General features: G+C 42.9%; 1 protein-coding gene and 1 pseudogene across 1 annotated transcript; one reads left to right on the plus strand and one right to left on the minus strand.

Annotated features, from left to right (window-relative positions):
- Positions 1–1,184: 1,184 nt before the first annotated feature.
- LOC136488758 (very-long-chain aldehyde decarbonylase GL1-10-like) lies at positions 1,185–10,486 on the plus strand (annotated as a pseudogene).
- Positions 10,487–11,954: 1,468 nt separating this feature from the next.
- LOC136488759 (uncharacterized) lies at positions 11,955–13,078 on the minus strand. Its single transcript, XM_066485584.1, has 2 exons — positions 12,920–13,078; positions 11,955–12,764 (listed from the first exon to the last, which is right to left on the minus strand). Exons 1-2 carry the CDS (start codon positions 13,076–13,078, stop codon positions 11,955–11,957), a joined length of 969 nt encoding a protein of 322 aa, XP_066341681.1.
- Positions 13,079–13,838: the final 760 nt, after the last annotated feature.

Below are 13,838 nucleotides of genomic sequence, written 5' to 3' on the forward strand. Positions count from 1 at the left end.
ACAAAGCTGGAGAACCAATGATTGAATGCTAAGCTTATTTCAATTGCAAAAGTCAATACTGTCTGGCAAAGAAAAAAGTTGCATGGCAATATTCGTTACACATTGTTCTTGTATCATTTTTCACTTCCAGATAAGTACTCTCTGCAGATATGTTACCGCGAAGAAAAAATATGTATAGAATGAGCTGTATCTCAATCACCCAGATTGAATTCCATCTCTTGCCTGTATCTGTGAGCTTGATGTTTCACCCTCTATTGAGCTCTGAGAAGATACTATGGGCCCGTTTGGCACGGCTCCGGCTTCCCCCCTGCAATTCCACTGTTCATTCACTACATGTTCCTACAGTGAGAGAAGAAAGCAAGAGAGAAAAATCGGCCTCGAGCTACAGTGTTCCTATAGTGATCAGCGCATCGATCAGCTACAGTGATCGTCTAGCGGAGCCGGAGCTGCTCGGAGCCATGCCAAACGGGCTCTATATGTCACCAATTCGTCAAGATCAGGGACCGTACACTGAGAATAAACTAAAAAAAATGGGTACATTACTACAAAATCATCAAACTACTGCCGGTTCCAAATCCCCTAGCACCGCAGGTTTTGGCAGCCAGTTGCTTAATTGGTAGTGCTGCCATTTCCACAAAACAAAGGAGGAGCTAATCCCGCTCGAACAGCATTCTCGCCCTTCCTGTCCTGTGGCTCACTCTCCAAGCCATCTACGCGCTATAAAAATAGATGGGGAATTTTCACACTGATTGTTCAAAAAAAGTTACCTACCATCCACGCGCTATAAAAATTTGTATCTTATAGCAGACTGGTGAGGTGGATAACTTGCACGTTCAAATTGAACTCTTGTGGGGTTTGGGATTATAAGATATAAATATAGATATGGATATAAATATAGATATACTCCATCTATCCCAAATTATAAGTCGTTCTAACTTTCTTCGAGAGTCAAAGCTTCTCAAGTTTGACCAAAATTATAGACAGAATTAGAAAGATTTATGACATCAAATAGGTATATTATGAAAATATAATTAATGAAGAATCAAACTAACATACCGCACCGCCAGCACCACCACCGGCTATAAAGGCATGGACTCGACGCTCCATTTATATTCGAGGACAAGAGCGAGGTTGGAAGGAGATCTAGTTTGGTCCCCCACACACAAAGAGCCCAAAGGACGGAGATGATCCCATACGGCACGATGCAGGAGGCGGAGGTGGTGCTGGGGCGCACCATGATGTGGGCTGAAGCCGCATGGTTCCGCTACTCAACGGTGATGCTGGACACGTGGCTCCTGCGTCACAGCACCTTGGTCTTCGCCATGAGCTTCTTGGTCGTGCCACTGCCACTCTTTCTTCTGGAGCAGTTGGCACCTGCGGTAGCCTTGCGGTACAAGCTACAGCCCCCATCACCAACCGCTCACCTCCACATCATCATCGGGGACAGTGCGCGTAGCACGCTGCTCGTCTACACCCCCCATCAACTCATCTACCTCATTGCATTTAACGTATGTATACATTTTATTATATTTACTCTTGCATTGCATTATTGGGAGTATTTTTTTTATTTTTCTTTGCTTGGGAAGTTCACTGGAAACACAACATAAATAAACTCATATAAAGACCAAAACAATAAAAACCTATATATATAAAAGTACATTTTTTAGTAAACAAATTAAGGTTCCTTTATAAGAAAATTAACTACATTTTTTTTCTAGAACAAAATGGAGTAAAACAAGTTTCACATAATCAGATTGCCATTTTTTGTCACCGTACCGCACCAACGATGATCTACGACCTAGCAAAATTAAAAGGTACCGATCGTGTATAATTAATTAATCAAATAAATAAAAAGAAAAGAAATGACAAATAATATCCTGGACAAAACTAATTTACTAGTTTATGCAATAATCTTATTAAGAACAAACTAGCTAGTTTGCAATTAATTAATGTCATTGAAATGGATCAGAGACCAACATATATAGTAGAACTAACCTTAATTAATTTTGTATTCTACACAATGCATGTTCACGGATAGCTGGGATCTGGACAGGGATTCCATTGCCCTCTGCGGGTGAGATAGTAGCAAAGCTGGTGGTTTACGCTTTGTTGGAAGACTCTCTCCTATTGGATCCACCGCTTTCTGCACACAGCGTGGAGCTACGGCAACATCATGTCCACCACGAGGTCACAATGCCCACCGGCTTTGCCGCAGCTTACACTCACAGATTTTTTTGTTTTGTAGCCCTTTTTTTTAAAAAAAATTCACAAATATGCCCCTAGAGGTATGCTTTCAAAATCTAGACCCTTAACTCGGCATCATCGATGGTGGCACCGAGCTTACACGTCTCGGCACCATAGATTTTGGCGCATATGTCTTGGGCTCGACGCAAACGTGGCGGTGATTTGGCAGGCACCTTGGCGCCGTAGATCTTGGCGCCGTGGTTATTGGCGTCAAGCCCTGTCTTACGTATGAGCTCTCCCTTCCTTTCTCTCTTCCTCTCTCTCTACCGCTCCTAAGCCAGGGCGCCACCAGCGCTACCGCACAGCCACGCCCGCCGCCGCGTGTAGCCTCGGCCGTCCGCGGCCCCCACGCCCGCGCCGGCCCCCGCCGTGCCGGCCGCCTGCGGCCCTAGCCCGCTCGCGCCACCTCACCGCACGGAGCGCCGGCCGTCCCGCGCCCGCCGCGCGCCGCCTCATCCGTCCCGGCTCGCCGCGTCCGCCGCGCGCATAGGCGCTCCCTCCGGCGACCCCGGCCGCAACACGGCCCCTGCTCCCAGCGCGTCGCGACCTCATCGTCGATCCCGTCCTCCGCGTCCCCGTCCTGCTCTAGTCCCAGCGTCCGCGTCGCATCGTTGCATTGACTTGGATAGGTAAAATTTTTGAATATGCAATGTAGGTACTTAGTTAGCTTGAATTGTAGTGCTACTTTGATTATTTGGTAGTTTCTAGTAAATTTGATGATGTAGGTAGTTGATTTAGTTAGTGAGATAGATATAGTTAGATAAATATTGTTAGATAGCTAGCGACATAGGTACATAGATATAGTTATTAGATAGCTAGTTGATTTAGTTAGTGAGATAAATATAGTTAGATAGCTAGTGACATAGTTATTTAGGGTGTAGTTGGTTAGTATCTATTAGAGAGGTACTATATAGCAGCTACTTTGGACTAAACAAACCATATTTCAATTTTTGTTTGAACTACTAGATGGACAACCTAGTGAGCATATATCATGGAGGCACCGTGGAAAGAGATCGCTATGGATATGTTGAGTTTGTTGGGATGCAAAGCGTGCATGTGTTATTCAATGAGAAGCCTTCATTTAGTGAGTTGGTTGCAAGGGCTCGGGAGGAGCTACATTGCCATGGAGTTGATGATGATGGCATCGCAGTGGAGGGTGTACTTCACCTAGGTTCCCCTCCCAACATCCTAAGGAAGATGATCCCAATTGGGTGTGCAGACCAGTAGGAGAACTATGTGAGATCGGCTATGAAGTGCCAATTCTAAAGTTTGGACGTGGTTGTGCGTCGGGTGTTAGTTGATCCCATCCCTCATGGGTTTCCCTACCAATGGGTCAGAAGGCACACTTCGACCCTCCCACCTCAGAAGCTGATATGGATGTGGAGGTTGCACCTACAGTTCCCGATGTTCAATCTGTTCCCAATGAGCTAGTTGGAGATGCTTGTCAGACTCATGATGTTGTGGCAGATCCTCCTTATGAAATCCCTTTGACACAGAATCATCCCAGTGCTTTCCTCAGTGTGTCGAGGCCTTTAGGCACTGTCGTCCCGTCTTTTCTATTTATGGTACGTTCTTGATTGGCAAATACCAGGGCACTCTTCTTATAGCCATATCCTGTGACGCGAACAACAAGTTGGTTCCTTTCGTATTTGCTTTGGTTGAGAAGGAGAACAATGAAAATTGGGGATGATTATTGAGGCTAGTTCGGATACATGTGGTTGGGCCTAGCAGGGATGTTGGCGTCATATCTGATAGGCACCAGGGCATATTTAATGTCGTGCGAGAGCAGATAGAGGGGTATGCACCTTTGCACCATCGTTGGTGTACTCGGCACCTTGCCGAGAATCTACTCCGAAAGGATGGTGTGAAGGATAACTTTGATCTATTCTAGGAGGCTGCTCGACAGCTTGAGGACAAGTACTTTCAGAAAAAGTTAGAGCAGGTCAGAACCGCATCAAATGCAGAAGATAGACAATGGCTCACAGGTTTGATGAGGTATTTGGAGAAATGGACAAGAACTCACAACGCCGGTGGATACGTGGTATGCCCGTGAATGCAATCGTTCAATTCACCTTCTACAAGCTTGTTACCTGGTTCAACGATAGACATGCCAATGCATTGAAGTTGCGAAGTGATGGAGAGATATGGGCTCCGAAACCAAAGGCACACCTAAAGAAGGCAAATGAAAGGGCTGACACACATGAGGTTACATGTTTTGACCACGCCACAGGGACTTATTAGGTTGAGCATAGGGGCGGTACAACATCCGACGGCGAGGTCCGAGAGTCGAGGATGCATGTGGTAATCCTCCAAGATTTCACATGCACTTGTGGTAAACCAAGGCAGTACCACTTTTATGTTCTTATTTGGTGGTAGCAGCTAAGCATCACAACTTTAATATCGAGAGTAGGATACCTCACGAGTTCAGTGTCGACACGCTTGTGCACACATGGAGCCCCCGCTTCGTGCCTTTCCGAGACCCTAGAGAGTGACCTCCATATGATGGGCTAAAGTACATTGCGGATCCAGCTTACCATTGGAACAAGCGTGGATCAAGGAAGAGGATGAGACACAGGATGGTTATGGATCAGATACCTAGGAGAACGAGGCGTGGGAGAGGAATCTCATTTCTTACTGACCCCGAGCAGTACAAGTGCGGCAAGTGCAGTAGACTGGGCCACAATTCACGCACTTGCCATTGGCAGATTAGTGAGGTGCGACTATTGGTTGTTTTTATTATTTTATATTTGTCGTATTCATTCAATTAATTATGCATGTCTAAATTTATACTTGTAATTGTGTCAATTACTTGTACATTTCTAAGGTTATGTTTCATTGTATATTGAATTTCTATTTCATTGACTTTTTTTTGTAGGATGGCGCAATTCCACCTGCTCGACCCGACGTACGAGGAGAACCACCGAGGACGTCTCATAGCGGAGGGGCAAGTAATAATCTATACGTCTTGTTCAATTTTTTATGAGCGTACATGTGTTCGTGAAGTAACGGGAGACTATGTTTTATTCCATGCAGGACCTTCCGCTCTTTCATCCTAGAACCAACAATGGAATCTTGGACATGCAGTACGACAATAGGTACACTCCTTTCCTGCAAAGAGCTGGCCTAGATGTCATCTCTTTTCAGGTTCATCGAAGGGAACTCCCATTGTGTGGGAGGGGTCTCTTGGGCCTGATTTCATTGAGGAACCAGTGCATCAGTTTCCCCCCGAGAGCAAGAGTGATTTCACTAAAGAGTGCCCTCTCAGAGGATACGATAACAGGAAAGAAGATTGGCCAAAATGCATGCACGGTGAGGACTGCTTAGTGCAGATGTTCACCGAGGGGATCAACGGAGGTCGTCACTTTTTCAAATGCCCACGAGCATGGGTAATTGCTATTACATTTCATTTGTTAAATATGTTTCTCGAATACCCTTACAACTCATAGGACATCTACTACCTGCAGGACCAAATCTTCGATCTATAAAGGGAAGTTAGCAGCGGGTACAAGGAAGACGAAGACGACGACAACAATAACAATGGTGCAAGTTCACAGGAGGCACTCTGCAATGATCCATATTGCACCTGCCCTAATCACAAGAACAAGGGGCCTCCGTCGTCACCCCCGCCACCACCATCACCAATAATGGGAGACTACTGTGGAGAAGATGCAACACAATTTGCTATGTGGCCACACTACTAGGACAATCCTATCTTATTCACATGGCACATCCATGTGTTTATTGTTTGGTTTAATTACCTAAGGCATGTTAGGTTTAGTCGAAAGAACTATGTACCCTTGTTTGGTACATGTTCTCACATGCATTTCTTGTGCTTGTTGTTCGCTTCAATTACCTAAGGCATGTTAGGTTTGGTTCAGGACCTCTATACCCTAGTTCGGTACATGTTCTCACATGCCATTTTATGTGTTTTGTGTGTTGAATTATATAATGCCCTACTTCATTAGGTTTTGTTTACAGCACGTGATCATATTTCACTACGTCTGCAATATTAAACTGAATATTATGACCACAAATAATAAAAGCAACTACATAATGAAAAGTCCAATACTATGACACATTAAACAACACAATAATACTAGAAGTACATGCCGACAAACTAAATAACGCAGTACATGACCTAAGCATGCCCATACTTAAAGTGCATTACATGACAATACAATGAAAAGTCCAACAGTAAACAACATTGTTCATGAATAAAACCATAGAACTAGCAAGTAATGGAGACTACTGAGTGCAACGAGGCCACTTTCCCTTCCTCAGGGCATCGGGATTCTCCTCCATCGCTGCTTTCGCTCGGCATGCACGCTCAAGCTTCTTCTCCCTCTCCTCCCTGTACGTAGCAACACGCCTCCTTTCCTCCTCTTCCTTGTGCTCTTTTTTTGTAGCCTCCTCTCCGCGTCTCTTCTCCATCATCTCCTTGTCCTCTGTCTCCCACCGCAACAGTTTCTGCCTCCATTCTTATGTTCAGGCTTGATCTCAGTGTCGATCCCCTGCTCAAAATCACAGAGTGGTGGAGGGGTCTGTAAAAAATGCAATTGTTACAAAACAAAAAAATCATGCAAGATGTCATATGACACAAACATCAATTCCTCACCATCTTGTTAATGCGGCGTTGACAAAGTGTAGGATCAAACGCAAAATTGGAACACATCCAATACCTCTGCCTATACATGTCCTCTTCATCGGACTTGGCTACCTTGCAAGGATCGCCGCAAAAGCACATGGGCATTGGAACACCACTAGGCAGAGGCAATGGGTCGAAGGCATTTCCGGTCATCTGGCCATAACTACAATTTAGCCATTTTTGTTCTAAGAACCGAAAGCAATTAACATTAAACCCTACACCTAGGGTTTCCCATTTGATCCACAACAATGAACACATATCATAACATCGTGCGCTGAGGTTACCTTGGTTTGGTAGCTTTTCCACGCCTTGGCATCCTACGGTTGTATAATATAAATATTAAAATAGCATGAAATCGTAAGTAATGACGATTCTTAAGTTGAAAAATCCGACTAATATACACCGAATCGATTTGACAAAAAACTAGGAGGGAGCGAGGATACCTTGCTCTCAAAGATCTATAGATCAAATCAAAGTTTCGAAGGTCCAATATGCCGATTTGTGAGGTAGGGTGAAGTGGGGAGAGAAAAAAACCTGAGAGGAAGGATAAAGGAGAGGAAGAAGGCTCGGGCAGGAAGGTTGGGCGCTGGGTTAAAACACCACCTCGGCGTCATAAATCTTGGCGCCGTTCTCGACGCCAAGATCTACAGCGCTAAGCTCGATGCCAAGATCTACGGTGCCAAGGTGCCTGCCAAGTCACCGCCACGTCTGCACCGAACCCAAGACCTAGGCGCCAAAATTTATTGCGCCGAGACATGTAAGCTCGGCGCTACCAACGATGGCACCGAGCTAAGGGTCTAAATTTTGAAAGCATACCTCCAGAGACATATTTATGAAAAAAAAGTTCAAAAAAAAGAGCTAAAAAAACAAAAAAATCGGCTTACGCTCACTTGGCTGAGTTGACCTTCGGAGGCATGGCTACAATCGTTGGCCCCGTCATCCTTCCATGTCACGTCACCACACATTGGCTGTGGTATGCAATCCGCGCCATGAAGCAATTGAAACACACAGCGGGTAATTACATATTGCCTTCATGCGTTTAAAGTGCGGTTTTTACCATCTGTTCTATCACTAACAGAAACTAGAGATTTCATGAGAAGGATAGTTTTTCGTGAGAGTGGCAAAAACACTCTCATGGAAATAATTGTTTTCATGAGGGTGATGTAAATTCCGCCATAAAAACTTATTTTCATAAGAGTGCTGCACACAAGGTCATAAAAATCAGCTGTTTTTATGAGAGTATTTAAATCCCCCATGAAAATGACTATCCCGCCACGAAATTGTCTATTTTCATGAGAGTGATCAATTTCATGAGAGTCAAATTCCACCGCCACGAAATATGTGTTGCTGGTTTTTAGTAGAAAAATAATTGCTTAAATACTAGAAATTGAACAACACCAACAAAAGTTTTCTCCTTTTAATCGGCAGCGAAATTTTGTAACTTGTCTTTCTCCGTCATGTTGACTCCAAATGTGGTGATTCTTTTTCCTAAATATTTCTAAAATCATGCTCTATCAATTCATGGCGTTCTTGTTGCTTTTTTATTGTTGTTTATTGGTCATTTTATTTCTCAAGCAAATGTAGAATGATCATAAAAATTAAGTACTAAAATTCGAATTTTTTCAAACGACCTCGGATGGAGAAATGATCAAAATAAAAGTTGTAGATCTCCAAAAGTTATAGAACTTTGATGTTTATAACTTTTCCATTTGAAATCATTTACTACTTTAAAATATTGTTTGAAATTCAATTTTTAAATTATTGAAGAACTCTGATTTCTGTTTTTAATCTCTGGCTAAACCTTGTAAATAGTCTTTCTCCCTCGTACTAACTTCAAATTTAATGACTTTTCCCCTAAAATTTTCTAAAATCATACTCTATCAATTTATTGTGTTCTTTCAGCTAATATTTTTGTCATCTTTTCATGCGACTTTGTTCTATCAATTTAAAATTTGAATTTCAAAAAATGGCAACTTCAAACAATATTTTGTAGCAGTAAATGATTTCAGCTGAAAATGTCATGCACATAAAACTTGTAGAACTGATCAAGATCTACAACTTTTATTTTGATCATTTGTTCACAATGTTACTATCACTTTGTCGGATGAACAAATGACCGAAACAAAAGTTGTAGATCTTGATGAGTTGTACAACTTGTATGTTCATGACTTTTTCAACTAAAATCATTTACTCTTTGAAAATGTTGTTTCAAGTTTATATTTTTTGAAATTCAAATTTTGAATTGATAAAACGAAGTCACATGAAAAGATGGCCAAAATGAAAGTTGTAGATCTAAAAAAGTTATAGAACATTGTAGTTGACAATTTTTTTCATTTGAAATCATTTTGTCATGGAAAACTACGTTTGAATGAAGTTGGAATATATTGGGATTGGAATCAGGTGCGTATATACATGTATTTGAATTTATTTTATTTGTGTGGTGAATTGACATTTGGACAATATGTGTGCATTTGGAATTTGGTTGGCTCCTGTTAGGTAATTTTCATGGTGGTTTGTACTCTCACGAAATAACTTGTTTCGTAGTGGTGTTTTCTCACGAAATACTATATTTTGTATGTGTTTGTGATACTCTCACGAAATCAATTTCATGAGGGTGACTCACGAAATACCAAACTCTCACGAAATCAGTTCACGAAGGTGACCTCTCACGAAATACCAAAAAAAGCCATCATGAAAACACCGATGCAAACCTAGCGACACGTTATTTTCATGAGGGTGGTCGCCACTGACTTCCCATCATGAAAATAATCCATGGCGGTGAACTCTCACGAAAATGTGATTTTCGTGTGTCTATTATCGTGAGAGTTGATGCGTGATGGTGTACCCTCACGCATTATTTTCGTGAGAGTAAAACCATATTTCGTGACGTGTTTTGCACTCTCACGAAATCTCTGAATTCTGGTAGTGTTTCTATCGATCTGTGTATGAATATGAATGAACTCTTGTGAAAATAACGAATCTATCGTAAATTTATCTACACGTGCAGTTACGACTTCCCGTTCAACCCGACAAAGCTCATCCCGTTCTATGGAGGTGCTAAATTCCATGATTTCCATCACCGAGTAGGAGGGCGCCACGGCAACTACGCTCCTTTCTTCACATACTGCGATTATATATATGGGACAGACAAAGTAAGATTAAAATTGTTCGCCCTGCCAATTGCGCACTTATTACATCACATCTAAGGTTCTGTCCTCGTGCACTCACTCATTTTTGTTCATTTTTCTAATGTTTCTTGTTTCAGGGATACAGGTATCACAAGGCAAGCTTAGCAGAGGTATATCTTTACACCTCCAATATAATTTTCTAGTATATATATACTAGAGAAAATAATTCACTAATTTTTAAATAGTTACAAAAATCTGCAAGGATAAGCAGCATAAGTTCTTTAACTTAACAAAACAATAGAAATTGCAGTGCACGGCATACATGCGTACACCTGACCTGCCTGTTATTTCAATTTCATGCCTCTCAGTCTTCCTTTTTTTTTCTTTTTAATATACTGCGCAGCGGAAGAAGTTGGCTGGTGAAGACAATATGGAGAAAAGAGGCAGCGACCAGAAGAAACAGGAATAGTTCAGATAAGCCTCCAAAAGTGCCGGTCTGAATACCCATTGCCATTGCGTGTTCCGTTGTCAAATGAATTGAAAAGTAAATAATACCTTAATCCAATTAGAATTCCCCGCGCGTTGCTGCAGGAATTTAGAGACAATATTAGATGAGCGCAAGTGATGAATGAACAAAAGATGTGTGACAGAATAAAGGTGTTTTGTTATTGAAATTTTGAGGCAGCCTAAAGGACACATGCGAGTTTCACCATAGTAAAATATACAAATATGGTTATATACATAGAAAGAAAATTTGTTGAAAAAACAATCGCCCTGTTCGTTTAGGCTTATTTGGCTTATAAGCCGTACTTTTTCAGCCAACGAACAATATTTTTCTCTCACACCAAATCAGTCAACGTACTTTCAGCCATGGCTTATCAGCCAAACAAGCCCAAACGAACAGGGCGAATGATGGAGCCATTGAGCGAGTGAACTAATTTATTCTTTTTACCGGAATACTTCCCTGTAGCAGCCTCATGATAAGAGTAGTTCACCGAAACAGCCTGGAGTTGCACCATAGTAGAATACAAAGATGGCAGTTGCTTGGTAATGTGAATATGTGATGCCCTGGCAGAACTGATGGAACATTGAAGAAGAGAACATGAGGATCGGATTTTGGTTGTACAGTACTCGTACATATGAATACTCTGACCTCAATAGTCTAAACTGCAGCTAATAATATGAGAGAGACACGTATGAATACTCTCACCTCAATCGTCTAGACTGCAGCAAATGAGAGAGACAAAGATTGAAGCGCAGAGAGCCAGAGAGAGAGAGAGAGCACGCCAGGGCAGCAAATGTGGCCATGTCGCCATCTGATGAATTTGCTGCTACCTCCTCATATCCTCTCCCCCTACCATGGCATTAATACTTAATGACTTTCTGATTCTTGAATATAAAACGAAGTGCACTGTTTCAAGAGCCACTACCATGGCATTAATACTTAATGACTTTTTGATTCTTGAAACGAAGTGCGCCATTTGAGAACCTGTACACGGCAAAAGGAGATAGAGGATGTGCGGCTGTTCAGCTAGGTGATGACCTGGAACACTGTGGAGCTAGATAAAACTTGTAGTGGGGTTTTTCTTTATAAGAGAATATAGATATAGATATATATTAATGGTCTGTTTGGTTCTATGGAAAGCATAATATCTTCTCTGGAAAGCATAAACGTAAACGTGGCTGTTCGGGGAGCCGTTAAGGCAAAAGTGTATGTCATTTTTAAGATGGTATACATGGAGGAAAGTCGTTTGTAGAATAATCATGGAGAGAACGGTGTGGAGAAACATCATGGCGAAAATTTTATTTAATACTGAAACATACAAGGTACATATCTTTGTATGAAATGTTTCAAGGATAGAAACGCCTAAGTAGGTCGATCATCCAGATCGCACAGTCTGTAAGACCGTGACCGCCTTAACGATGTAGGGGCCTTCCTAGGGTGATGAAAGCTTGTGCATCCTATCAGTCTTCTGTTTTCTGCGGAGAACTAGGTCGCCGACCACGAAGAACCTGTCTTGGACATTACGGTTGTAGTACTTTCGCAGGCCTTCTAGGTATTTGGCCGTCCAAACACATGTGACCAGACACTCTTCTTCTAAGCGATCAACATCAACAAGCCGGGCTTGGTCGGAGTTCTTTTCATCGTAGTGCTCCACCATGGGTGCTTGGAAAGCGACATCAGCAGGTAATACAGCCTCGGAGCCAAAAACCATGAAATAAGGGGAGACGCCGGTGTTGCGACTGGGTTGGGTCCTTAGTCCCCAGACCACAGCCAGCAATTCTTTAAGCCATTTGCCTAGGTGCTTCTGCTCTTTCTCGTAGAGTCTCTTCTTCAATGCGTCTAGAACCATACCGTTAGCGCATTCTACCTGACCGTTAGGCCTAGGGTGTGCGACCGAGACATACTTGACTGAGATGCATCGCTCATCGCAAAAATCCCAAAAGTCGCTGCCGGTAAATGTAGACCCCAGGTCGGTGATGATGCTATTCGGCAGGCTGAACCTGTGAATGATATCGTCGAGTAGCTCCGTGGCCTTCTTTGCCGTGGCCAGAACGAGGGGCTTGTACTCGATCCATTTGGAGAATTTGTCGATGGCGACATAAACCCAGTGGAAACCTTCTGGCGCGGGCTTGAATGACTCGATCATATCCAGTCCCCAGCATGCAAATGGCCATAAAGCAGGGATCGTCTGTAGAGCCTGAGCTAGAACATGGATTTGCTTCACACTAGCAAACATGTGTTTCTGCGAACAAGTGTTTCTACGTCAACAACGGCTGACAACCTTCATACCGGCGAACAACCTTCACACCAGCGAACAAGTGTTTCTGCGTCAAAAACGGCTGAAGGCCAATAGAAACCTGCTCGGAAAGCTTTGCCGACCAGTTTTCTAGAGGCTACATGGTTGCCACAGGTGCCGGCGTGGATTTCTTTGAGTATCTTCTCTCCTACTTCCTTGGAGACGCACTTTTGGAGCAATTCTTCCTTGGCGTTCTTGCGCATCAACTTCCCATCGACTATGTCGCGCCCCGAGACTGAGGCCGATGGGGGTCGTCGCATTTCCACCGTGAGGCCCCTAGGAGCGCACTCGGCAACTCCTCTTCAAGATCAGGTTGAGTGGCATACAGTGGCCCAAATAATAAACCAACACATGACTGACGAATAACACCCAATTATTACATCTAAGATCATTATATTCTAAGTAAGTTACAAGATTTCACTATATGGTCCAACCCATGGACAAGAGTACCCATTCCAACTAAAGTTGACACTCATGGTCGCTCATACATGAACTTCGGAGTTAACTTGTAGCACAATCGGAATACCCATTCCAAATGCTACTATACAATGGTGGTTAGAGTCGTGGCTCTACCCGTTCTATCATGTACCTGCAAAACAACTTAACAGCAGCACCGTGAGTACATTGCGTACTCGTAGGGCTTAATTCCAACATATAGATATTTGGTGGATGCAAAGTAATTGTCAGGCATTTGTACATTTGCAGAAAGGCAATGGCATTTCTTAAGGATATGACATGCTATGTTCGATTGCTAGAACGGAAGTATTTGCATAGTATATATATATCAACAAAGCACATAGTCCATCAATGAAGCTACCATGGGTATAGAATGTAGGAACAACCTAATGGTTCCGTCCCGAAGGACTTTAGGCTTTCGAACTCTGCAAAGGTGTACAACTGTACCCACACGGAGACCAGGATGAACCACCATACTCGTGCCCGGGTAAGGGTTGCCTCACATTCTCCAACCTTTCCCTAATCTAGCACGAATGTCACATGAAAGGTTCGACTGGTTCCCGG

This window comes from Miscanthus floridulus, chromosome 10 (genome assembly GCF_019320115.1).
Source record: "Miscanthus floridulus cultivar M001 chromosome 10, ASM1932011v1, whole genome shotgun sequence".
In the NCBI taxonomy this organism is placed as follows: domain Eukaryota; kingdom Viridiplantae; phylum Streptophyta; class Magnoliopsida; order Poales; family Poaceae; genus Miscanthus; species Miscanthus floridulus.